At 38.9% G+C, this 27589-nt stretch overlaps 1 protein-coding gene across 1 annotated transcript; it reads left to right on the top strand.

Moving 5' to 3' along the window:
* Positions 1 to 242: 242 nt before the first annotated feature.
* ENTREP1 (endosomal transmembrane epsin interactor 1) lies at positions 243 to 27589 on the top strand. Its single transcript, XM_081317523.1, has 11 exons — positions 243 to 1515; positions 8606 to 8662; positions 10849 to 10959; positions 11565 to 11693; positions 14732 to 14839; positions 14945 to 15078; positions 18311 to 18440; positions 20283 to 20358; positions 23592 to 23729; positions 24521 to 24810; positions 26084 to 27589. The coding sequence occupies exons 1-11, from the start codon at positions 1126 to 1128 to the stop codon at positions 26285 to 26287; spliced, it is 1767 nt and encodes a 588-aa protein (XP_081173649.1). The 5' UTR covers positions 243 to 1125; the 3' UTR covers positions 26288 to 27589.

The raw sequence follows: 27589 nt of genomic DNA, 5'->3' as shown, positions 1-27589 counted from the left end.
GGCAGCGTTTCCCAACCTTAGGAACTTGAAGATGCGTGGACTTCAACTCCCAGAATTCCCCAGCCAGCATAGCTGGCTGGGGAATTCTGGGAGTTGAAGTCCACGCATCTTCAAGTTCCTAAGGTTGGGAAACGCTGTCATAAGGATTAATTTTAAGATTAATTTTGGCAGGAAAGTCCATTTGATAGAAAAAAAACTATAAACGGGAGGGAGGGAGGACGAAGAATTGGGGCGGCCTACCTTTCGATGAAGTAGGGAGCAGTACGTAAGGCGAATTGGGGCTGCCTGGCTTTCAATGAAGTAGGGGGGCGGTGAGGCGCTCCTCCGAATTACACAGCAGGGATCGCTCCGACAACCGCTGGCCTCCCCTGGCTTAAAGAAGCCGGGCAGGCCCCTAGGACCTCCACCGCAGCACAAGAGGAGTTCTTATCAAGGGCGGAAGTGAGCGATCCGGAGGTTTGACTTGTCGGTGGAGCCCGAGAGAAGTTTGTGGGTCGCGCGTTTCAAGTGGGTGGGGTGAGCCCGGCGGGAGCCTCGCGCGGCAAGAGTTAACCAGCCAGGATGAGTTCAAAAGTTGGGCGGCGAGTTGGGAGTAGTTGCGGGAGGAGGGGGTTGGGAAGCGGTTAATTTAACAGAGGAGCGGATTTAGAGCGGCGGCAGGCCTGGGGTGTGTGTGTGGAGGCGGGGGGGGAGAGAGAGCAGCCGTCTCCCCCGGGGAATAGGCTGCCAGTCAGTCCTAAGGCTTCGGCGGCTCGGAGCCTCTGGGCGGAAAGGGAGGGTCGGGCTGAGAGGGAGCCTGGTTTCCTCCTCCTCGCGCGCCAGCCAGAGCGCGGGGTCCAGCAGCGGGAGGTCGGAGGGTCCCGCGCAAGGCAGAGGAACCGCCACCCACAACCGCCAAGCAGAGGCCTAGGGAGCGCGAGCCGAAAGGCGGGCGCCCCACGATCGCCTGCTTTCCGCGCGCGTGAGCGAAGCAGGGAGGGACCGGCCGGCGGGCGGGCTCTGGTGGACGGGACCGGGGCTCGGCCGGCCGCCTCAGCCGGAGGCGGCCACCCGGGATCTTCCTCCCGCGCGGGGGAGCGCTCGGAGTTGGCTGACTCCCTCCTCCTCCTCCCCACCCCCCGCCCCATGTCTCTGCCTGTGGTGCTGCCGGGCTCCTGCTGTCCCATGGCGCGGCTCTCGGCGGTCTCTGAGGTGGGCAGACCTTGCTCAGCGGGAGCTGTTGCTTCTGCCGCCCCGAACCCTCCGCCGCTGCCGCCCCTTCGCCGGCTCCGCTGGTCCAGCTCCGCCTTCCGGCAGCCCCGGCCTCGGCCGGCCTCCCTGTCCCCCGTGGCTTCCCGTCGAAGCGGGGCCTCGTCCGCTGCCGGCCAGGGCCCGCTGCCGGCCAGACCGCTGCTGTCCTTGGGGCTGCTGCAGTTGATTTTGGGATGCAGCATGGTGGCCCTAAGCTTTGGGGCGCTCTTCCTCACCAATTCTTCGCAAGTGAAGAACTCCTGTCCCTTCTGGGCCGGCTCCTCGGTAAGTGGCCCCTGGCCGGGCCCTTTTCTCGCGTCCGCGGTTGTGTTTTCTAGCGGAGCAGCTACCGTATCTTGGGCCACCTGCTGGCTCTTTTTAGTTTCCGTCCTTCTCCTTTTAAACGACAGACGTTAGGCTTGGCAGCGTCCCCAGTGTATTGACGCTCACAACAACCCTGCAAAGTTGGACGGTACGGAATGGGCGTTCCAGTTTCCCCCGGGACCGGTTGCGAACAGGAATCAGGATTTTAAACGGATTGGCTAAAAGTTGGATTGGGGGATGGGAAGCTGGGACGGCGTTGTTAACCGTTGAGGTTGGGACTGCCATATATGGGCTACAAAAATTTGGAATCCCTTTGCTGGCTGGCATCCAGTAAGGGTTGTGTTTCGGATTTTGATAGCCCAAATCCTGTAGCCCCAGTTAAGGTTGATTTCAACCTGTGGCATTTATTTGATGGCATTATATTTAGGAAGCTCCTAGTACAGGTGGCACGCAGAGCCCTTTCTGTGGGCACACGTGCTGTCGCCCCAGTCCTACGCCTTCAGCTGGGTTTTATAAAACCTTTTTGCTTTAGGCCTCTGCCGCCAAGGTTCAATCAATCAATTTCAACTTCTCACGGGGGAAAAAAGATCTGGCAAAGTTGGAATTGATTGATTGAACTTTTTAGTCTCACCCAGTCTGCTGTTACCACCACAGCCATGCCCACCCAATGGGTCACACCCACCCGGCACCTGACCATACATAAGTGGGTTTTGGGTTGCAGTTTGGGCACTTAAGTCTCTCAAAGGTTCGCCATCACTGTCCTAGTACCGTAATTTACTTAGTATATTAATGAAATAATTTAAAATGAAAAAATGTAGGAATTGTAATGTTTCTTTACTTCTGAATGTTTTATATTAATAATGCAAATAAAAGACATTTAGTAATCGCAGGCTCTGTTCCCGTGCTGTCCCTACACTTTGAAAAGCGTGGTTGATGTGAAAGAATAGAGCCAACTATAATAGGTTCCAGATAATAACGCTCGTGAAATTGCTGTTAAGGATAATTGCTTAATATAGATGTGTTGTAACTATTTTCATTCTTTAAGTCTCCCCTATAATGTGGTGAGGTATTGTCTTATTTAATAAAAGGCTTCCTGCTTATATGTATTTGCAAAATCAGCTAAATGCATTCATAAAAGCAAGTGTCACTTGCTATGGATTTTGCTTTCATTCATGGATTAATCTTTTGCCTCATTCTGCATCTAAATCTCATTCTCAGAAGGGTTACAGACTTTCTGAATAGCAGATATTGTCCTACCACTGAGAGAGGAAGCAAAACCTGTTAAATGACATTTAGAAAAATATGTGCAGAAGTAACTATATCTCCTAAATTTTCAAAATTGTGTCTACATTAATATAATACTAGCATTTGTAGCTTTATGAGATTCCTAGGTAGATGTCCCTTTTCCCTGATATAATTGGTAATATATTTTTCTTGTGAAAAGGCGTCCAATCATAAATGTCTTGCAGACTACATAGACTTTGGAGAAATCAAGTTCTCCTGATTTTAATTTTAAGATGAGTGAATCTCAAAGAATTTGGAGTTAGTAAATTTTTTAATATTTGTGGGCAATAAAATAATTGTGTCTTAAAAGTACACAATGATTAGGCAGTATTGATTTGATTATAGGCCAGAATTCTTTCTAAATATATGATGAACAATATTGCAAAGTATAATTTCAAATTCCAGTTTAGTGTATATTAACAAACAACAACTTTATATATTTTTATTGTGTTGCAGTAAATATAGGAATCTATTTCTGTAGACATAAGTGGAAAGAGGAGAGTAATCAGAATCTTACAATTTGCTTTCTAGATGCTCACCTTTCTTACCTTGCATATATTTTTGACCATTTTGCTGCATCTGTACTGGCTAGTCAAACCCTGTTTAATGCTGTTTTGTCTCCTTTGTGATGCTAACTGCCAACTGAGATCTGTCATCCTTAATAGATTAATCACAGTTGTGCACATCCTTTAAACTGCTTGTGAATTGCCCACATGATGCAGTCTTTGTATGTGTGGAAAATGACATTTTTTAATTTTAAATGCCTTTTCTTGACTAATTACCAAGGGAAATAATTGTAGTAACATATTTATATTAGCATCTGTCTATTTAAATATTTACATTTGAAAGTAATGTAAAAATTAAAGTTTTTAATATTTTCCATAACTTGTATTACTTTGTTCACAACAGCTTAAAGGTAAATGTAGGCAATTCCAGATATAGCCACATCAATTTTCTAGTTAAAAAAAGATGCAAAAGAATATGCAAATAACCCAATCAAATTTTAAATCTTGCTTAAAATTTTAAGAAAAATAATAGACCAGCATATAGAAGGAATAATGTCATACAGGTAGTTGTCAACTTGCAAACTTTTGTTTAATGACTGTTCAAAGTTATAGTCAGGGCTTTTTTTCTACAAAAAAGGTGCCAGAACACTCATCTTGTTAATCTTTTATTTATATAATTTTATTTATATATTTATTTATATAATTAAACAATTATATATTCAATTCTTAACATATATTTAATTTATTGTATTTAAGGCAAATGTTCATAGAAAATTCCAAACTTTTCTCCAATTCTCGTCTGGCAAATCATCTTGACTCCTTTCCTTGCTCTTAGTACCTATGGCCAAATGTCGTCCTCTGAGTAACCACAGATCAATGTACTTTGAAGGATCAAAAAGTCTCAGAGGTGGTCCAACAAGTTTGATGAACAAAAGTGCTGAAATTGTCTTAGTCTTTAACGAAGCTCTTGTTAGGGTGGCAATTAGATTCATCTTTGAAAACCCACGTTCACATTCACTTGAAGAAATAAGAATGGTATTCAGATTCCGTATCAAATGCAACAGTTTTTCTGGATATGTCTTTTCGAGAATGTATTCACAGAATCCACAAATCAGTTCTTTCATTTAGTTGCAGTCTGATTGATAAGTTTCTAATTTCCACTTCTCCAAATGTCAGTTGAGTATTAACATCTTCAGGCCAATGTTTCTGATCAAGTACGTGCGACCAATACACCAACTCATCGTCTTTGCTATCAAGTAATCTTTTTTCAACTGACTCAATTTTGTATAAAATATACTTGGGTCAATGGGAGGATCCTTTTTTGAATCTCTTTTGTGAAGTAAAACTCCACGAAAGCGAAGATCACTTAGCAGCAACAGCACATTTATAATAGGGCCCAAAGTTCTGTCTTCTTTCTTCAAAAACTTGTACCAGTATTTTTATTTTCTTATTTGCCTTGTACAAGTCGATGTTGCGGTCCTGTAGATCCAAACTTAAATCTGACAATTCTTGGAGAGCGTCACACATCAATCCTAGATCCAATAAAAATTCTGTAGATGTTATTTTTCTTTTCAAGCCATCATAAGTGCATTTATCATTTTTATCTCTTGTAGGATCGTGCATTGCGTGTTCAAAATGATACACAAGGGATTCAAAATTATTCCATACAGCCAAAACTGTACGCAAACTAGATGACACCCATCGGGTACTTAAAATTCTTCCAATTTTCAGCAGCTCAGTCCCCAGTAATTCTGCACGTGAATGCAACTCTGCTATTATTCTTTGGTGAAGCATGGTATATGACATACAGTTTATCAATAAATGATTGGAATCTATTTATTCCTGAAGTTTCCTTGGCAGCATCACCTACTGATAATTCTAGTCTGTGATTAGCACAATGCCAAAACGTTTTGACTGCAATTTTTTCACTCCACTTTTACATCCCATCATCACAACGGCGCCATCGCATGCCAGAGAAATCAAATATTTTTTCAAATAATCTTCTGTCATCCCATAAGAGTAAAGACATTAGAGTAAGGAATCAAATAGATTGATAATAATCTACTATTATTGCTGCTAAAGCTATGGATTACGGATTCACATTTCCCATGGATTGTCTTCTGTCCATGGGAAGGAAGCTTGGTAGATTCTAAATTTCATAATTTTAGTTATTCCTTTGTGGCAGGGTATATATGAGAACAAGCTGCAAAGGTCTTTAAAAACATGTTTCTCACATATTTATATTTTTGAATCATAAATATTAAATCTTTTTTCTTTCCAATGATTCAAACCAATGCTTTAGAAATATAATTTCCAGTTTTAGCTACAGTAAACAAGTAATGCCGCTTGGGGGAGGTGTGAAAGCCCTAATAAGCAGGCTTATACATAGAATGAAGGCTACTGCTAAGTTTGTAAGCCGCCCTGAGTCTTCGGAGAAGGGCGGGATATAAATGGAATTTAAAAAAAAAATTACACTAAAGCTAAATTTAACGTTACTTGTTAAAGGTATTTACTATATTTCAGAATTAGTATTCTTTCAGTCATAATCTTATTCCTATTCAATTTGGCTGATTTTAAAATGTGATGTAAAATCATAAGCACATAAAAAGAAAACAACAGAAACAGCTGCAAATTAGCTCAACAGTTCTATGCTTAGCAACATTTCCATTTAATCAAAGTCCTTGCTCTTTCCAAATCTATTTCAGGGTTTGCTTTCTATATACACAAACAATGAGAAATGAGTTTCTGGGCTGGTTCAAATTTTTTACACATTCCAAAAATTTCAGGTAATGTATCTGTTCCATATAAATATAAAAGCATATAGGCTCTGTATTTGTACAATGGCCGATTATCTCAGTGTGCAGAAACGTGGATAACTACAAACAGAAGTTGCAAGCCCTCTCCTTGACTTCAGAGTCATCCTGGTGAGATAGTCAGCATATAAATTTAATAAATAACTTTTTTTTTCAAATGCCCCTATCAGGAATTGAATTTGAATGAAGTTTCAGAAAAGCAAATGTTCTGTCCTGGTGGTATTAAGCTCCCAAAGATCTAACATGGGATAAATGAATTCTTCCTAATAAAAATAACTTCCTGCATTTTTCTAATCATCATTTCTTCCCTACAGCAATTTGAAAAGTAAAACAAAGTGAAACAAACCACTACTCCCTCCATGCAGGGAAAATTTCCTTGAGTCATACTTAGATATCCTATTTGCAAATAATATCTTACTTATCTAGTTGAGATGGTGTAGTTGGGGAGCAGGGAGAAGTGCAAAATTCCTGCCTTCACTGCAACTTGCTTGTGCATCATTTGCCTGCCTGGTCTTTTGGCAAGCTCAGCAGCAATTCCTATTGGCTTCCAAAAGCCAATAGCATAGCTGACGCAGGAATTCTGGGAGTTGAAGTCCATGAGTCATAAAAGAGCAAAGCCTGCAATAGGCTTAAGCCAATAATAGCACAGCTTGTGCAAAAGCTTTTTTTTTTTTTTTTTTTTGCAAAAAAAGGTGCCGGAACACCATTCTGAGCGTTCTATGAGGAAAAAAGCCCTGGTTATAGTGGCTCTGAAAAAACTGACTTATGACCGTTTTTCACACTAATGACCATTGCAGCATCCCCATGATCAATAAGTGTCAAAAATTAAGACACTTGGCAACTAGTATGTATTTATAATGGCTGCAGTGTCCCAGGTTCATGTGATCACCTTTTGTAACTTTCAGACAAGCAAAGTCAATGGGGAAGCCAGATTCACTTAACTGTGTTGCTAACTTAACAACTGCAGTGATTCACTTTGCAACTATGGTAAGAAAGGTTGTAAAATGGGCAAACTGTCTTAACAACTGTCTTGCTTAGCAGTGGAAATTTTGGACTCAGTTGTGGTCATAAGTTGATAACTACATGTCTGGTGAAACAAGCTTCATAACAGGTAGAGGGATGTAGGGTCACATAGTTGGCTTAGCATTGTTTTAAAATGATTCAGAAGAGACTTTGTAGAAACACAGTGTGATTTTCTTCCAGGTTTCCTGGTGAATCTGAAAAAAGATGCTGCTGCTGCTTTAAGAGTTGCATTAAAAACACTGGTCTGCTGAACCACTGACATTTTTTCCCCCATCTCCTCAGTCCTGCCTCTGGATAGAAGCTGTTGGTGTGACCCTGTAGGAAGTCTGAGGCTGTGAGATGCCAGCCGGGAATAGGGCAGTAGTGGAAAAGGATTTATAATTGCCAATACTGGGAGAGAAAGAAATATCAGTACTGGCCAAGTGAAAAGATACAGGAACCAACCCAAATTAGCTGGTGCTATTCTTTTTAATTTCCCTTCTAGGCCAACCTAGTATTTCTCGATCTCATCCCAGGTAGTGAAAGACTTTCATTCAGCATCTGTTCTTGGGGAAAAGATATCATAGATTCCTTGCAGTAACTCCAGCATCTGCCAGGATATTTAGTCCATAGGTCCAAAACTACTGGAAGACCTTTGATTTGTACCAGAAAATCCTTTACAGGAAGTCCTTGACTTAGCAACCAAAGTTACACAGACCTATCACAGCACTACTTATAATCTTGGACTCTTTATGATGATCATCCCTTCCCCTGTGGAAAGCAAAGAAGGGATCTGCAATAAATCTTCTTGCCATGATTGAAAGGTCCCTTGGCTGTGTGTTTCTCACATATAAACATAGGATTTCTAGACAAATAGATATGATTATTAATTTCCTATTAAAGCTAACTGCAAGCTAAGGGTTTTTTTTCAATTCTCATTTCAAGTTTGTTTTTCCTCTTTAGTTTTTTCCTCTTGAGTCCTTCAGGAAAAGGACGGTATATAAATTGAATTAAATAAATAAATAAATAAATAAATAAATAATATTCTAAAGGGCAAAGTAATAGGTTTAACATTGCATCTTATACAGTATTACCTTAGTACAGCTATCTTTTTAAAATACGTGGATTTAGTTATTTCTTATCAGTCTCCTTCCAGTGGTTTTTAAGCACTTTATATGAGGTAAAGAGTTACTTTCAAAAGCCCTAATTACCTTCCAAAGGTTATTTTATTATTCAATTAAGACCTCTTGTACTACTTCAGAACTTGGATACCACAGTTGAATAGATATTTTTCCAACATATTAAAATTTTTAAGCCTGTGTTTCATTTTAAGTCTACATTAAGAGAAGTATTTAACGCTGGTAGAATGAAATTTTGCTGAATTATCTTTATCATGTGAAGTCATGAGTAACGTTCACTCAATCCTTCTTTGTTTTATTGTTGCAGGTCATTTTATCAGGGATTATAGGATTAACAATATGGAAGAGACCTATGATAATTTTGGTATGTGTTGGTTAATATGATGATTCTGATTTAACTGTTATAAGCAGAGAATATCACAGTTTTTAATGGAATATCATGACTGTTAAAAAGTAATCTTGCTTTCCTCATGTTAATAGATGTCTCTTAGGGCAACATTTTCTCATTTTTAATGAAATTATATTTCAACTACACGTTATAGTTCTGTGTAACTGATAATTATTTTTTCACACATAAGTACTTTACTCCAGATTTGAAGAACTGATTCTGAGACCTCAATAAATTTAAATTTCTAAGTTAGTATATCTTGTATTTAAGCTTTGAAGACAACAGCTGCTTTCTAAACTTCCTTTTTGCTACAGTGAAACAGTTAATTCATTATTAAGTCCTTGGTATTTCTTGTCTACATAATTTTCAATGCATCTAATATTGCAGCCACATAATTATGAAGCGTTTCTTAATGTAATTGTTATTTGGATTCTATAAGGTAGTGATGATGATTTATTAAATTTGTATACTGCCCTTCACTCAACAACTCTTGATGGCTTACAATCAAACAAATTACAATAAAATCAAGTGAAGATTAAAAAGATTAAAAAGATGGCAAGCACAAAGATGTGAGGTGTCTCACTCTCCCTTACTGACAGCTTGGGTGAAGAGCCAGGTTTTCTAAACAACAGAGTGAGGGCCATCCAGATCCCAAACCTTGTTCCAGATGGTAGGCGTTGCTACAGAGCAGGCATGCTGTCAGGATCCTGAAAGCTGATATTATCTAATCAAAAGAAGCCAGAATGTGCCAACCCTTAGGACCAAATTATCCAAGCAGATGCTACGGGAGACGGGCAGTCATTCAAATAACCAGGCCTTATACCTTGTAGGGCTTTATAAATAACAAGCAGCATCTTGAATTGCACTCTGAAGCAAACTGACAAGTGCAGCTCACAAAGCAGAGCTGGTACTGCTGACTAGTTAAAGGGCTGGTTATTAAGGACAGGCACATCCAGAGAACATTGCAGAAAACAAGCCACAAGGTTACCAGGACGTGGATTGCTGTTTGAAGGGCCTCCCAATCTAGGAAAAGGTGTAACTTGCCTTCCTACCCCTGGTGACACTTTTTCAAGCAAGGAACTGTAGATCCAAGAAGACTCAACCTCACCCCCCAAGATTGCATAACAGTTTAGAAGGGGGAAGTGCTACCTCAAGCAAAGTGAAAGATTGAATATCCCCAGATGTTCCCCAAATCCAAATAGCCTCTGTCACTTTGTGTTGGTAGGATTCAGTTGGAGTATCCAGCTTTCATGCACTGGAGCGAAACTTTAATTAGCCTCACTTGGCTGGCCCACAGTCAAAATATAATTGAGTTACCCTAAACAGAGCTTCTGGGTTACTATCAGTGGATGCAATAAGGATGGAGAAATATTAATGTTTTGCTGTCTGTATCACCAGGAGGCAATCCCTAATGTGGTCTTTTACCTGTTCTAGTCAGACTAGTTCTAGTTTTCCTCCAACAGCACTTCAGGAGAGGTGTGATGGTATCAGATAATTTCTGTCTATTCCAGAAAGTATTTTCCTTTTGGATATATGCATTATTGTTATCCGTGTATAGTGCTACTCATTTTATTTTTAAAAAATGTTTTATTGTTTTATTGATTTTTAACACAATCAGCTTAATATTTGGTAAAGTGTGTTGTTTGGGTTAGTATTTAAAAAAACAACAATTAATTTCTATAATTCTATAATCCATGTAATGGCTTTGCTTTAATTGAGTTTTCTTTTGTTTGCAGTTATTTTCACATTCTCTGTATTAAAGGGAAGTGGTCTGTATCATTTCAAAGTTGGAATAACACCTCACTTCAAAAATAATTTAGAACACCTATGATTGGATTCCATGGCAAGAAAAAAGATCCATAGATCTTAAATTTAATTCTCTTTCCCAGCTATCTCAGCAGATTGCTGGCCTTGTCTGAATTTGGAAGCTAAACAATATTGTATTGGCTAATACCTGGAATTGGGATTAGGGTCCTTAATAAGTTGAGCCCAATATAGCCTATTACCCAGCTAATTGTGGGAAATAAACCTATGCATATACAGATCCTTGTGCATTGGCTGTGTGTGTGAAAATTTTCCTCATGATAGGATATATATTGAATATTAAGGAAGCTGACATGTTTGGATGTTGTCATTCACTGTGCAATTTTTATTTCTTCTAGGTTAACTTGTTTGTTTTGCTTTCTGTTATTTGTGTTTTCTTGAACCTGGCGGGCTTTATCCTTGGATGCCAAGGTGCTCAATTTGTGTCCAGTGTCCCTAGGTGTGATCTGGTGAGGAGATATTTATGTATAAAGTATATATTCAGAGTATAACAATAATTGTTATGTCCCATACTTAATTAACTAATTGTTACTATTCTGCATTAGAACACAGTGTGGCATAATGAAATAATATCTGTAACCCTAATATCAAATATATGAATCTCTGATTTTTTTTGTTCAAATCAAATTCTACATTCTTATATAGGTTTTTGAGAATCTAAGGTTTAAATAGAAATCTATGAAAGTTCTTTAATGTACATTAATGAATGGATAATAGATAAAGCAATTATACATTTTATTGTTCCACATAGCAATTCCTTAACAACATTGTATGTGTCTTATCACAGTAAATTCTATTTTGCATTATGGATTGTTAACCTTTTGGTTTAATTTTGATAACATTTTAGTGTTGCTCTATATCAGGCATGTCAAACTGTTGGCCCGCAGGCTGGATGCGTCACGCCGAAATCGCGCCCATCCCATTGCCGGCAATGGGGGAAAAGTCGCAATACATCGGCAACATCACATGACGTCTCAAGTTTGACATGCTTGCTCTATATAAAACATTGCTTTCAAATTACTAATTCAAATGCTTACTTTTCTCAATATTAAAGGTAGATGTTGCTGAAAATAAAATTTGTTTTTGCTGTGAAGAATTTATGCCGAGAAAATGCACCGAGAAAGAAAATGCATTGCAGTTGTATGCAATCCAGTCATGCAATTCAGTTCACCTTCTACTCAAAGTAAGGTTACTAATACTGACTATAGTGGTTGTAAATAAACTGTTATAAATAGAAACATGATTAAGAATAATATTGATTTCTTTCCAATGCAGATCTTCCAAACTTTTTATTGCCTTTTTATTCAGGAGCTGTAGGAGGAAGATACTAAGGAAGAAAGACAATATATAACCTTATTTGACCATGTTTTGTCATGACAGGGACTATATGTAGGGCTTGTTGATTTTATCAGAGTGCATGAAGAAGGGAAAGTTAGAGGTGTATAAATAAAGCGAGAGTGTTCTTTATAGAAATCATATGTGTTTTTTAAAAAAAACATTCGCTTTTGCTCTGGAATTAATCTCTGCTCCTCCATCCTTTCACACTTTACAAAATGCGATTATGTAAACCTACATCTGGAAATAATGACAGTGTATGGTAAAGTTGGAATGCCTAACTTTGTCTCTTGGGACTGATCATGTTGTAATGATGTTCGTGTTTTCACTTGAGTGCAATATTTATTTTCCTCAAATAGCCATTAGAAATGTGGATCTGGATGACAACTTTGGTGTAGATGATAGGGAGTCACTATTGTAACCTGCCCAACATACGGTTATCCAGCCATTCTTTCAATACCTTCAACAAGAGCTTACCACTTCCCAAGGCCATCTGTTCCATTGTTGAATGGTTCTTACCTTTAAGATTTTTTTCCCCTGATGTTCATCCACTTTTCATTTTCTTGTAATTTAAACCTGTTCTGTCTTAGGTTGATTTCCTCAACATTTCCAAATAGTTCTGCCCCATCTTCTACGTGCCAACCATTGGACTACTTGAGAACAACTGTTATATCTCCCCACAGTCTTCTCTTCTCCAAGATGATCATGCCCAGTATCTCTAGACATTCCTTGTAAGTTTACCTTCCAGATCCCTTGTCATCTTGTTTACTCTTCTTTGGGTGTATCCCAGTTTATTAGTGCTGTTCCTAAAATGCATTGCCTACAACTGTACACAATTTCCTATGTATAGACTGATTAATACAAATAGAGAGAAACAGTGAGTTATTTTGATCTTGATACTACACTTTTTTGAGGATTGCATTTATTGTTTCTACTGTTAATTAGAAGAAAGACCACCAAGACATCTGGATCTTTTTTGCACTGTATATCCACATTCATGCTTTGATGTTTTTTTTTTTCTGTCCAAACTGAAATACTAGTTTCTGCCCACTTTTCCAGTCTCTCAGGATTATTAGCGATCCTGATGATGTCCTTTTTCTGTCTTATGAAAATTTGATAATCATGCTTTCTAACCATCCATTGAAATAAATTATAAATACATTGAATGGCACAGTGCCTAGAATAGGTCTCTCAACACTTCCCTCCAGCTTGTCATGGAGCCATTGGTGGTATACTTACACACTAGAATTTCATGCAAATCGTTGGATTTTTTTCCTTTAGTTGAGGTACATAATTTCCATTGCATTCCTTTAGCCAACTAAACTGGCTACTCTGTTAAATGTAATAGATTTGTAGAAGATTGGATTACATGGTGAGCACTTGTACTTTAGGCATAGGATTCTACCTAATATTTCTCTATTGAAATGTGTTCGCCTGAATCTTATGTGCATGGTCAGCGATGCCCCGATTTTTTTTGAGCCCCCAAATGGCATGATCACTCTCAAAGTACTCTCTGCTTTGACTTTTTTCTAACCAGCCTTTTTGTTAGGGTCCAATAGAGAAAACTGATCTGGTCTGTGAAGACATTATTCAGATCTTCTTTCCGACTTGGGGATTGACAGTTCCCTATTTTCCCACCATCCCCAGCCAAAACCCCCCAGTAATGTCTTGATTTCCCTTTTCTTGAATTTTTATCCATATGATTTCATTGGACATCTGCTCAGATTTCTGGCTCTCAATATATGTGTGCACTTCCTTCACGTACAGGGCAGTTCCCCCACTTTTATTTGACCATTGGTATCTGCAGGAAGTACATAACATCACAATGCATAGCCAATTATTTTTTGTCATCTTGGTTTGTAACAGATACCTTTGGATCTGGCCTCTTGCTTTAATATATGTGACATTTTTCAGTCTTTGTATTCCATTCAGGCTTGTGCTATTCACTTTTCATAATGCTTATTAAATTATATTCTCCTATTAAGATTTCTAGTTCTTCCTGTTATTCCCCATACACAGTATATTTGTATAGTGAATCAGGATCCCTTATGTCATGGGCCTTGACCTAGCCATAAGCTTAATTCCACACAAATAGATGGTGTAGAGTTCCAGTTCTATATCCACACTGCAGTGATGGGCTAAGATTTAAAATTCCTTTACCTTAGTGCTCTAAAAAAGGGTTAACTTATTGCTTTGGTTCTCTCAGAAGCAGACAGCAGTTATTTGATAAGATTTACAAAACAACTTATTATCTGAAGATCCACCAGAGATATTAAAACAAGCTCGCAAATCTGTAGAAGTGATCATAATCTCTAATAAGCATTAAAAGCCTATATTTAATAATAAATATATTTGCTAATATTTCTAATCTCTTTGGGGATTAAGTTATTGATAAATGGAATTTTTTTAAAAATGTACAAACTGCATAGAGGAAAGGTATCAGAGAAGACAATTGTAGGAAGAGAGCATGTTAGCCTATGGTGGCAGAGAATCAAGAGTCTGGTAGCACTAGCAAGTGTTATTAAAAGACATGAGCTTTCATGAGCTGCAGCTTACTTCATCAGATAAATAGAGTGGCTAGACTTAAATTTAGATTTAAACTGGAGGGAGAAGAAGAGAGAAAATATGCTGGTTATGCAAATGTGAGACATGAATGGAATCCTAGGGTGTGCAAGCAAATTACAAGGTTGCTAGTATGATATACAGTGACTTTCTAGGGCACGATTGTCAGATTTGCATATAGCATAGTTTTTAGGTGGAAAAAAGGCATCTGCTTAAAAGTTAACTGAATTTTGTTCTTGGAAATCAAAAGAATTAATGTGCATACTTTAAATATATGTGGCAAATCACAGTTGCACCAATTCTTTCCAATTTTTTGTGCTTCAGAAAGTTCTCTTTGCTCTCTGTGCTCTGAATGCCTTGACAACCACTGTTTGTTTGGTAGCTGCTGCCCTACGTTACCTGCAGATATTTGCAACAAGAAGATCCTGCAGAGTAAGTGAGTGCAGGACACAATTTCATTTTTAAAAAATAGATATAAAAAGAAGTTATTCTTCCGTTCCTGCTATAAGTGTGTTTTACAGAATTGTATCTTGTTAGGAAGAACAACAAGTTTATACAGAGGAAGTCGAAGAAGATGGTCCTGCTTCTGATCCTGAGGATTTTGTGCCACCAGCCCCACCTCCGTCATATTTTGATACACTCTATTCTTCCACACCACGAGGCAATCGCAGGTGAAGTAACTTTCTCTTGATATTCTGAGACTTTAACCAAGCCTTCATACAGGTAATCCTCAATTTACAACCATAACCATAACTTGTGACCATAAGATCACAAGTAGTGACAGTTGTTAAGTGAGATTACTTCATTTAACCACTGCTCACCTTTGCTTTTCTTGAAGTGCTGGTTAAATGGAGCATGGGGTGTTCTGCTTGGGTCATTAAGTGGAGCACAGTTACCTCAGGTGGAGGAGACCCTGAGATGTTCTGGACCTCCAAAGACTTCCCACAACCCCTGAGACACCCAGTATTCTGCATCCCACCCCTCAGGATCCCTACAGCCCTTGACGTTGCTTTCATACACACACACACACACACCAGGTCCTCACAGGCCTCCCCTCCACACATGGTTCTCCCAGGCATTGGGCCTGCTTCTCACCCCACTGGGTGCTACACCCTCCTTTGCATTTACCATTTGAAGATCTCAGGAGGTTAGAATAGGGAAGGAGTCTATCTTGCTGCTGGTTGTCATCTCCTTTTCTCTCCTTCCAGCTTTCCCAGCATTAGAGCCTTTCCTAAGGAACTGGGTCTTTGCATAATGTGTCCAAAGTACGATAATTTGGACCTGGTTGTTTGTGCCTCAAGTGAGAACTCTGGATTCATTTGTTCAATGGTCTGTTGTTTTCTTAGCTCTCCTCAGTTCTCAGGAGTCTCTCCAACACCAAAGTTCCAAAGCAACAATAGTTAGCCTGCTTCTTCAGAGTCCGAGTTTTGCTTCCCTAGAGTATCACAGGGAATACCTGGCTTGCAAGATCCTGCTTGTTATGGTTATAGATACATCACAACATTTAAATATCTTTTCCAAAGCTTCATGTCTGCTGTACTAGGTACTGTTGATGGTTGATCCTAAAAGGCAGAAGCTCTCCATCACTTCATTATTTTCATTGTCAATTCTAAGGCTAGCTGTTGGATCTGTTGTGATTAGTCATATTCATATTTATATGTAATTTTATTCCCATTTTTTCACTCTGCACCTTGACATTTATTGCTAATGTTGTTAATACTAATAGAGGAGAATATTTGTAGCTCAGGGTTGACATGAGGGGTCCTTGGTGCTCTCCGAGCTTGCTTGTTTTCTTACAGATGTTTCATTACCCAAATTAGATAACATCAGCAGTGTCTAGCATGAATAAAACAATGTCATCTGATAGACTCAGAAAACATGCCTTCTCTGTCACAATTCCTCCCTTTTTGAACAGCGTTCTTGTGATTTCCATAGCCCCACTTTGACCTTAAAATCTGATTTTTCTCCCAGAATTTGGAGTAACCTAGATGCTTGGTGTGTGTGTGTGTGTTATGCTAAGTTTTCTGTGTCACTTTTATCTTCTGTTAATTCTGTTTTTAATCTGTTTTTAACATTGTATTCCGCCAAGAATTATTTTGAATAGAGGAGCTAACTAAATTAATGGTATAAAAATGGATAAGACAGAGATTTTTCATTTTTTCCTTTTCATATTTTTGGCAATTGAGCTAAAGCATAAATTGTGAAGGTAGCAAGAAAATATATTGGACCCTGAAGTTGTGAGTTGCCTAATCCTATCTTAAATCTCTGTGATTACAGGCAGAATAAATTTTCCTTATGAACAATATTAGAGATTTGGTTCTTGTCAAACACTGAAGTAAGCAAGCTATATACAACATTCTTATTTTTTGGAATGCTATGATATCACAGAGGTTAAACCAATAACAGTCCTAGGCCTTGTGGCATATGTAATTTCCTTATAAATCCAAGGCCATGTAACTTGTTTAGCACAGATAGCATGAGTCCATTATATATATCAGAGGAGTCAGTAGCAGAAAGATGTAAATCATGAGGAATATAGAGGACAGTTGAGCAAAATGGTTGAGAGGTTGACATTCAAATGCCTGTTTGAAAATAAAGCATAGATTACTGCAGTGCTAGGCTTTTTCTAATGTGCTAATAATTGTAACAATGGCAGAGACAGCTAAAAATGTATTATCTTCAATTAGCTGAACACATGGAATAGTTAGATAAGGAACATTTAGATGAATCCCCTCATGCATTCATTGAATGTGCAGGAAAGATAAAGGGAAGATCATTGCTATCTATGATGTCTCTGGACAATCATACATTTAACATTTGTGTAACAGATATCTTGTACCTGTCCTTCTATCAGGTAGTGAGAACTGGCTAACCATGCAGAAGCGGAGCTTACAATCCTTTAAAGCAGTGGTCCCCAACCTTTTGGGCACCAGGGACTGGTTCCATGGAAGAGGTTTTTCCATTGACTGGAAGGGTGTGTGGTTTTGTATGCTGCCTGCATACTGTGGTTGGGGCTTCACTTGTTTGCCAGTTTCTGGCATGCTACGGACCCCTGCTTTAAAGGATTTGCCCTTTTTCTTCCCCCTTCAGAAGATGTATGATGTGCAGGAGGGTAATAGCTACAAACGTCTTCATCTCTCTGCTGGGGAAAAAACGCTAATCGTTCATTACTGTCAGCCAATCTTTATTTATAGTTGTTTCAGAAAAAAAGAGGGCCATTCTAATTCTGTGCATAAATGCTCCCTGCATATCTTGATTTCTCTCTTTGCCTCTGCTTGTATTGATGGACACTATAGATTCAGAAGGACCCTTTCTATGGAACAGTACTCGCAGTCCTGATCTCTGGGCAAGGAACCTCAATACCTCAGACACCCACCAAGGCCAGCTGTCAGTTCTTCTGCAGATTATACGATTACAATCGGGTCTGCAAAAAGTATTATAGGAGAAGGACTGGCAGAGCCAGGGGGAGGGATAAAAAGAGGGATCAGTCTAGAATCACTATGTAGCCATAAATGAACTAAGTCCAACTCCCCCCTCCCCTTGACTGCCATTGACTCTTACCTAATTCTAAGCAAGGACTGATCATTAGTTGAGAAGATTCCTGTGCATAGACTTTTAGCAATAAATCAGTTAAATTGTACCTTCACACGAGGACCTGTTTTTTAGCATCTGAGAAGTATTTGACATTTGGAGGTTTAATACTTTAATTGGATTTCATACTTAAAATGTTTTAGGCCCTCCTTTTTCCCCACAGAAAATAATCCCTGTTTAAATCCTTCTGAATACCCTTTAAAAAATTATCTATATTGCTGGTTTTCTACCAAAGATTGAATTCCATTATGCTGCCTTTTGGAGCGTGTGCCATCAAAATATTTTTTAGTTGATGCAAACTCTTACTTCTAGGATGCTGGGTTCTGACATCATTCCATTACCACACATTTATGGAGCCCGAATTAAAGGTGTTGAAGTTTTCTGCCCTCTTGATCCCCCACCTCCTTACGAAGCTGTGATCAGCCAGATGAGATATGAGCAGGTATTGTCCATGGTATTCTTTCAGCTTAACGTGATTTCACAGGAGTCCATGGTACACTGTCACATCCTTCGGATGGTTGTGCACTTTTCTGCCACTGAGTAATGTGGAATGCCACTAAGTAATATGATGGAAGTGAAGCTGTTGAAAGAAATATTTTATACTTGATCTGAGCTTGGGACTTTGCTGCTTTCCCACTTCCTGCTTTTTGTGTCATATAATGTTAAATATCAGTTCTGAAGAACTTACAGTATACACACAGGTAGTCCTCGATTTACAACCACAACTGAGCCCAAAATTTCTGTTCTTTTTCACCTCTGTGCATCTCGTCACTAATGTCCAGTGATTCAGCTTTGATCTTTAAAGGAAATTAGCTGTTTTTTTCAACAGTGACACATTTGCAAGACTCTTGGACTCTGTGGCTAGTCTGTCCTGTCCTGTCCTGTCCTATCCTCTGCTATCCAGTCTATCTAGAAATTTATTTGCTGCCCATCTCCTGGGTGACTGGGTGGCTTACAGCATAAAAACATTAAAATCATCAATTATAAGATAGCAAAGCAGATAAAATAATTAATGATGATGAAGGAGGGAGCTAGATCATGGGGAAGGGGGGGGTTGATTAGGTTTAAATTAATCAACCACCTCCAGTGTAAGGTTCCCCCATTATGTCCACAAGCCATCTGGCAGAGCCTGGTCTTAAGACTCTTAGGAAAAGTCAGGAGGATGGGCTGTTTAACAGATGTCCATCATATTGTCTTGTACAATTACTATAGATGAGCTTCTTTTACCTGAGAATGCAGACAGATTTCCTGGACAGGTTAAAAATATACTTCATGCCTATTATGGAATAGTTTGACCGACAGGGCAGTATCCCTCCTATTTTCAGATCCTTTTCAATCCAGCTGTATATTTGTCCTTAGGATATGGAATTTGTTGCTGACTTTGCAAATCAGACTTTAAGGTAGAACCAGAAGTGGAAATAATTTCCTCAGTTCTCTTGAACCCCTTAAAACTCTTTAGTGGTATTTAACACATGCTATTCTCAGCTGTGAGAACTGGCATGTGTTAAACAATGGATCTGTTCCTCTCAGTCTTCCTGTTTGTAAACCTTGATATTGGAGAACTATTGCTCTGCATCAGAATTTTGTGTCATGGTATTCTTGGCATCTCAGTTTTATCTTCCAATGTTAAGTAACAGCTCCACAAAACCAGTGGGAGTGTGCTGAGTCAATAGCCCCCAGCTTCAGCTCTTCTTCACGTATGCTGAATGGCGTTCAACGTTTTCTGAGAAGGGCTGCCCTTTAGCTTCAGCAACCAGAACCATCTTGAGGCTGATATACCAGATGCATCAGAGACAGCCTGGCATCAGTTAATGTATTCTTTAGTGATCTTACAGTTGGATTACTACAGTGTGTTGTTGTACGTGGGTATCTTTTTAAAGACAATCTGGAAATTTCAATAGATTCCATCAGTCAATCATTTTTATTCAATCATAGACTAGTGAATAAAACAAGAAAAACACAATTGAAGTAAAAAGAAAAAAGGTCTTAAATTATCTAAGAAGATTAGAAAAGAAACTAGCGTACAAATTATAGAATAGTACTTAGATGTCAAAAAGTAAAATCAGATTGATATGATAATCACTACACATAAAATAAATCAGAATGACCAGAATGTTTAATAAAGAATGGAGATAATTATTCCTGGAGAACATTTGTGATTTAGTGGTGTTTCTTTGTAATTCTATTAAACTTTAAAATTAAATTTAAATTCTCTAAAGTTAGGAATGTATTTCAATTTCCCATTAATTTACTTAGAAGATTACTGTGTTAATTTTATATTTAGGAGGATGCATCCAATTCAGCTGTTGCAGAAGCTGTAAATGACCCACCTGGACAAAATGATACACAAGTGCCACAAGGTAAAAAGTGTTTTTTGAAGTGTTATTCTACAAGTTAGCAATGAATTACAGAGAAATGCAATAATGATTATGTTCTTATTTAAACTAATTTACTGTATCTCTATAACAACTATTTACTCTTAAAATTGATCACTCTGGAACAGCCCTTTTCTTTCTTTCACTTAAACCAGGGGTTTTCAAACTTGGCCCTTTTATGACTTGTGGACTTCAACTTCCAGAATTCGTCAGCCAGCATGCCTGGCTGACGAATTCTGGGAGTTGAAGTCCACAAGTCATAAAAGGGCCAAATTTGAAGACCTCTGACTTAAACATTGTAGGAAGAGAACCATGTTAGTCTATGGTAGCAAAAGATTGGGAGGAGTTTGATTTTTGACTAACAAAATTATATTTAAAAAAACCCAAACCTGCAACTCATTTCATCAGATGCATATAGTTGCTAGATTGATATAAGATTTAAACTAGGGTTAGTGGGAAGAGGGGGATTGGACGTCAGTTAAGCAGGTGCAGATAAGATGGATTGTCAGTACTGAAATGTGTTAAAAACCCATCATTGTATTTGTTCTGTCCTGAGATTGCCTGCACCTTTGACATAGGTGATTTCAGCATCCTTTCACTCAGTGAGTAGAGCTGGCAATGCTCCACTGGATTCTACATAGGACAAATAGGACAAACTTTGCACAGAAGAATTAATAGACACAAATTTGACATCAGGAAACAAAGCAAGGAAAAATAGCATCAGAGCACTTCAGCCTTCTGGGACATTGTAAAGTCCTTGAAGTGACTCTTTTGGAATAACAGGACTTTATCTCCACCATTGCTAATAAAATGAGTAAGTCTTACTGTTGGATTTTGGAAGCAACTGAACAGAACTAAAACATTATTTGTTCTAAAGCCCATTTCATGTTAGTATCATTATTTGAGGAATAAATTTCACATTTTCCTTTTGTCCACAATGCTTTCTATTTCATGTTTGCCAGATAAATAGAAATGGTGTTGTTGATGTTGATTTAAAAATATTTTAATTATTTGTTCGTAGTTCCTGCTGCTTTAGAAATGTGAATAGACAAAATATACAGACCCTGAATTTAAAAACTAACAAGAAAAATAACGCACAGCTACAACCTTTTTATGTGTTCTGTCCCTAGCCTATGTACGACCTTGTTAAATGCACAAGGACAACACCCCTTTTGACAAGTAGGCTGGAGACTCAGAAGAAAACAAAACCCCTTTTAATATTGGTAACAAACCTGCCAAATGGTCCAAGCACAAAGGTAGCAAAATACAATCCAAATGGAGAAAATTGTCCACACGAAACACAATGCAAAACAGAGAATTATTCACTGGCAATACCAACAGAACATGATCCCATGTAATACTTTGCAACGGTTGCCTTCAGCAACCAGCACCGTCCACACATTCCCTTTTTGTAATTCCGTCCTCAAGGCGTGGCTTCTCAGTGCCTTCTCCCCCTCACCCGGAGTCGCCCCATTGCCTCCCTCTGGCCTACTCTCCTGGCCTGTCTTCGTTTGCAGGCGTTTCTCATGTCCTCCAGCTGTGTGTCCTCCGAGTCTGACCCAGCCTCCCCACACAGCTGCGTCTCATCCTGAGCACGAGTGGAAGGGCCAGGCTCCTCACTGGAATGTAAGTCGTGGAGCTCATCAGAGCCTTCCTCCGACTTCAGTGGCTCCGCAGACCCCTCCTCCTCCTCCTCAGATTCCCTGGACTCAGCTGCTGGGATCACAGGCTGGCACGGAATCACAACATTATGATCTTGTATTGATGGTGCTGTCAAGCTATTGAATTAGTTTTGAAAATACACATGTATAGAGTAGACCATGAACAATAATTTTATTTATGTTCTGTCTTCTAGAGCAAGTTCTCACAGTTTACAATTTTAAAAAGTACAGAATAAATAATAATAAATGCAACAGGTATTTTAACATGAGATTTATTGTTAAAAGCAATGAAAAAACCTCCAGAATAAAATAATCTTTGGACCCGGTTAGGTCACACTAGACAGAACACATACAGTTCTTACTAGATTCTCCTAGTGAGGGATCCTGGAATCCACAAATATCAAGCTATTTTTTTTTATTGAACTGAATGTCATGTGCACTGCTCTTATTTGGATGAAGGGAACAACTAGGAAGATACTCAGAAGAAATTGCCAACAGTAATTTTCCAACAGCTTTGTTTAGATCTGTAAAACTAACACAAGATACTGTAGATATGCTCTATCCCGTGTGAATGCCTGATTCTGAATTTAGTAATTTGATGGGTAAGTGGAAAACATCTTGTTTTGAGATCAACATGATGTTTTGAGTCATTGTACCACTAACTCTTTACATTCTTTATTGATTATTCACCTTCTTTATTCTTCGTTGTTAGTTCTCTAGCAGAAACCTTCTTTATAACCAGTTTTACCATGAGATCCCCTTGAAAGTTGTATTAAAACACAAATTCTGATTATTTCATTTGGATCTGAATTTGGGAGACCACAAATAGGCAATGAGCCCTCTTTCAGTATCCAAGTGTCTATCACTCAGCTGAAAATTATGAATTTGTGTTCCTTTTGAAACAAGATACTTCTGAAAAGAGCTTTGGCACCATTCCCCATTAAAAAAAATCTCAATTAATTATTTTAAATCTCATTTGGCCTGCCCCAGATCCATGTCCTTGTTTTTTTCTTGGCAACAACATAGAAGTGGTTTGTCATGAAGCTTGGAAATACTAGTTTTTATATATTCAGAGGACAATAGGAGCAAATGTTTTTCATTTCTGCAAGCTATTTATGATAATACTGATAATTCCCAGGTGATTAAAGCAAAGCTTTTTATGTCCGTGTTTCCATAATACTTCATACCCAAGTGTTACATATGCTTGTGAACAAGATGTTAAAATAACAAGTCCAGCTTTTTAAGATTTACAGTTTGCTTTCTTTGCTTATGGAAACATAGTTTGCCATTGGCAATATTTCAATAATGAGTGCACGTACTCTTTTATAATTATATTGTCATGCTTAACAGAAACCTTTATTGTAATGGAAAGCTTTATAAGTATTGCTTGGTTACCATTGTTTAACTAAATGGTTGTAGAGATCTGTTTAAAAGAATTATGTTTCCTTTTTTCTCTCTCCCTGCTTTCTATATTTGGGTGGGTGGGTGGGGAGAGAGAGAGAGAAAACGTGAGTTCATGCTAACTGAATTTCTTGTTCCTGTCTTTCTTCATTGCAGGAGATGAAAGTTCTTTTAATTCTTTGAGTAGGGAGACCACCTTGTCTCCAGATGCCAGCTTGGTACCTGTGGGGACTTCTAAGCTATTCAGAAAACGATCAAAAAGCGATCCTGTTCTTCAGGGTTTTCCATTCAGAGGTGACCTGACTCGTCTCCCCTTTCCAGAAAATGTTCTTTATCTCTTTTTTTTTCTGAGACCACAAAATGAAAGAGATTTATTGGCATTAAGATTGTTCCATCTCAAATGGTGGTGTTGCCTTGGAGCTACAAATTATTCAATGAAAAATGATGGTGGTCTTGTTAAAATCAGGACCATAAAGCACAGTGAGACTCTCATTTCTGCCAGAAGGGCAGGAGTTGCAGTTGTGCACCAGCTCCCCTCCCCACCAATTATTCCAAGGCCGGAGGAGAATTTGTGTTCTCTTTGTAATATTAGTTAACAATAATGAATATTCTATAATGGATTCCTGATTTGTAATAAATATTTGAAGTGCAGTGCAAATATGTTTAACTTGGTAATCAAAACTAATTGTTTTTCAGTTTGATTTGGCTTCTGTGTTTTGCTACATTCAGGCATATTTTTATGGGGTTCAGTCATTAAGTTTAATTATGGAGTTCTGCCAATTATAGAGGGAGCCTAAGAATCCAGCAGTTCCATCAGAATGTCAACATAAGCATTGCAGCTTCATGACGCAAGCTCTTCCCCTAACATGTAACATTGTGATGTAAATAGAACATTTTGTTATTTTCTTTATTAAATTTGTATGCTGCCCATCTCACTATCCAAGTAAATCTGAGGGCTTACAATGTAATGGTAAAAATGGCAGAGTTGTGGTTTGTAGTGTGCTGTCCTGACACTGAGTTTATGACTGACTCTGTGTGTATAAACTACTAGGGCGCATCCATTGAGTTTTTTATTTTGTCTCCAGGTCCAGTACTAAGTTGTGAAGCTGCCACTCAAACAGACCGAAAACCACAGCTGGCTTCTGTCATTTTGCGAAAAACTCTGAGAGCAAAGGCTGTGCGCTCAAGGCCTCAGTCTTTAATAGACTACAAATCATATATAGATACTAAGCTTCTGGTAGCCAAATTTTTGGAGCAGTCATCCTGCAACATGACGCCTGACATACATGAATTAGTAGAAGACATCAAATCTGTCTTAAAATCTGATGAAGAACACATGGAGGAAGCCATCACCAGTGCCAGTTTCCTCGAGCAGGTAAGATACAACAGGTTGCAGCTCTGCTTAGGGAAAGAGATGCCAGTTCAAAATGAAACTCAGGCTGTGTTGCTGTCTGATGTTAGCTTTTTTTCTCTGGGAGAAGACCAGGTAACTTTTCATCCTAGCAAACATTCTGTTAGTTACAGGTCTGTTCTTTGATTATAGTTAATGATTCAATTTCTGTGATCCAGCTTAGTGAAGAAGGGCAGGAGATGGTGGACCTTTTGTGCTTATTTAATCACTTATCACTTTTGTATTGATTTTTAAAATTTTTCCTTCTCTCCAAATTAGTAGAAAAATATAGTATCTATTTAAGGAATAAATGTGATCTTATTTTATATTTGCACTATCCAAATATACCTTGCAGTTCTTAAAGGTGAAATAGGATTTTGTTTATTTAGTAAGTTAAAGAGAAAAAAGGCTGAAGCTCTCCCAAAGTTTAACTGGTCATGTGAAAGGTCAGGTCAGCCCTTTGTAATGCTGGATATGCTTGTCTGTAGCAGATGAATAAGGATAGAAGTCTCCAGCTGATAAAGTAGAGAAAATAAGGAGTTTGTTCTTGCAGAATTAGATCATCTCTCATAGACTGACAATTCTGGAAATCGATTGTTTTTTAAAAAAAAATATTTATGGAAAGAAAGTAAAGTGATGACAATTACTGCTGATAGTAAAGCACAAGCATGAAGACTCCAAAACCCCCTTTGTGTCATGGCTTAATTCCCAATCAAAAGGAAAAATGGGCCAAAGGATATTAAAAATATGTCCTGATGGCTAAAGGATTCTACACCTGGGTGTTTAATGAAATAGCCAGGTATTATATGAGATCAGTTTTTTAATTTACTTTATTCAATTTCTATAGACACCCACCTCAGCCAAGTGACTCTGGGTGTCTTACAGTTCTAAAACAATTAAAGTATCTAAAAAATAAATGCATACAGCAGCTGAAATAGTTAACCAACTAACAGTAAAGTCAATAAACGGAGCCCTTGACACATTTGGAGCTCCAGGCCCAAGTACACATCACATTTTTAAAGCCTTGCAAAGGGCGAGTAGGGTTGGGGCCATTCTAATCTCCAACGGGAGGATGTTCCATAGAGCAGTGGCTACTGAGGGGAAAAACCACTCTTCTGATCTCCAGAAGTTGACACACTTTGGCTGTGCCCAATCTGCTTTTTATATTTTTAAGATGACTAACATTTTCTTTATCCTCACATTTCTCAGCTAAAAATAGGCAGGGCAGTTGACAGTGTAATGTTCTTTCTTTCCAAAGGTCATGACTCCTGCTCACCCATCCATAACAAGAGCACACACGCTGCCTTTCCGGAGGCACCCGGGTCTTTTGCACTTGGAGAGCTGTGGAGATGTAAGTACTTTTACTGCAGCCGGAACCCCGGGGCCGAACAGGAGGACCCAGCGGATGGAGCCAGAGCGGCCTCACAGTCTCATTGGAGTCGTCCGAGAAACCGTACTCTGAGCTCTGTTGCATTTTGGTCCCACGTGGAGTGCAAAGACTGGAGCAGGAAAGCAGTTGGATGGCGGGATCCTTAATCTATATTTCTTACCATACTGCTGCTTTTGAAAGAGCATTTGAGGGGGAAAAATGGGAGTAAATTACTTCAAAGAAAACAACGGTGCATTATGAATATAGCTCTGAATCAGAAAAAAAGGATATTCAGGTGTAGTTAGGATATATGAGGATCAACTCTGTGTCTTGAGATACAAGTAAGGGAGGAGGAGTCTTCTTCATAAAAACAAATCATTGTTTCTGCATAAACTTTGAATGTTATCTCTGGTATGTGTGGGTTTCATTTTAATGTTTTATATCAGAAAGGGAATATAAGGTAGAGAGATATCTGCAGTAGATGGAACTGAAGTATGTATTCTCATTCATCCCTTCCTTTCCTTTTCAATAATGTTGCACTACACATTATCATGATAATTTTTTATAAAGAACCTTTTGAAATGACTGACCTGTGGGGTGCACAGAGCTATCCCTTTACAGTATTTCCGTGTTGCATGAACCTTCAGCTCTCACTTTGTATCACTTCAAGTGCAAAAGTGCTTAAAATTAGCAGGTCATTCAGGTTTCTGCTCCAGCTCCCAGCCCATAAACTTTTAAACAATCTTGAAAAAATGGAATAATAAAATTCAGAGCAATGATACATTTTTTCCAGGGCAGCTTTATTACAAAAATGATGATGGGAGAATAAGCAATCTTATACCAAGGCAGAAGGCTGCACATGCTTTAAAAATGATTCAAAAGAGCTTCAGACTGGAAGAGAGAAAACAGTAAGATGCTATTTATTTATGCAGCCTGAAAATAAAATGCCGTTGCTTTTAAAAGTTAATTCATAATCCATTAAAGAGGTGGCATCCTTTTGGGGGATCATGTAGAAGCCTGAAAAAAAAATGCATTAATGACTACCGTATATACTTGAGTATAAGCCGACTCGAGTATAAGCCGAGACCCCCAATTTCACCCCCAAAAACTGGAAAAAGTTGTTGACTCGAGTATAAGCCGATCCGCCGTTCTGCAAGCCTCTGCCGCCAGCAGAGGCTCGATCCGCCATTTTGCAAGCCTGAATACACAGGAATACCCTGTGTGGCCGCGGCTCTCGGGGAAGCCCTGGCTGTCAGCTTCCTCGCTCCACGCTGCCATTCGGGGCCCGCGCGTTCCCCGGGCAAATCGCGGCGCCCAGCAGGCGAGGAAACACGCCCGCTCCAGTCGCCCCCCCTTCCCTCAGGAGACGCGAAGCAAGTGACCGCCCGGAGCTTA

The sequence above is a fragment of the Vipera berus genome, assembly GCF_964194415.1.
Source record: "Vipera berus genome assembly, chromosome: 2".
In the NCBI taxonomy this organism is placed as follows: Eukaryota; Metazoa; Chordata; class Lepidosauria; order Squamata; family Viperidae; genus Vipera; species Vipera berus.
Note: the sequence above shows the minus strand (reverse complement) of the source record. Positions and strands in the feature narration are given on the sequence as shown.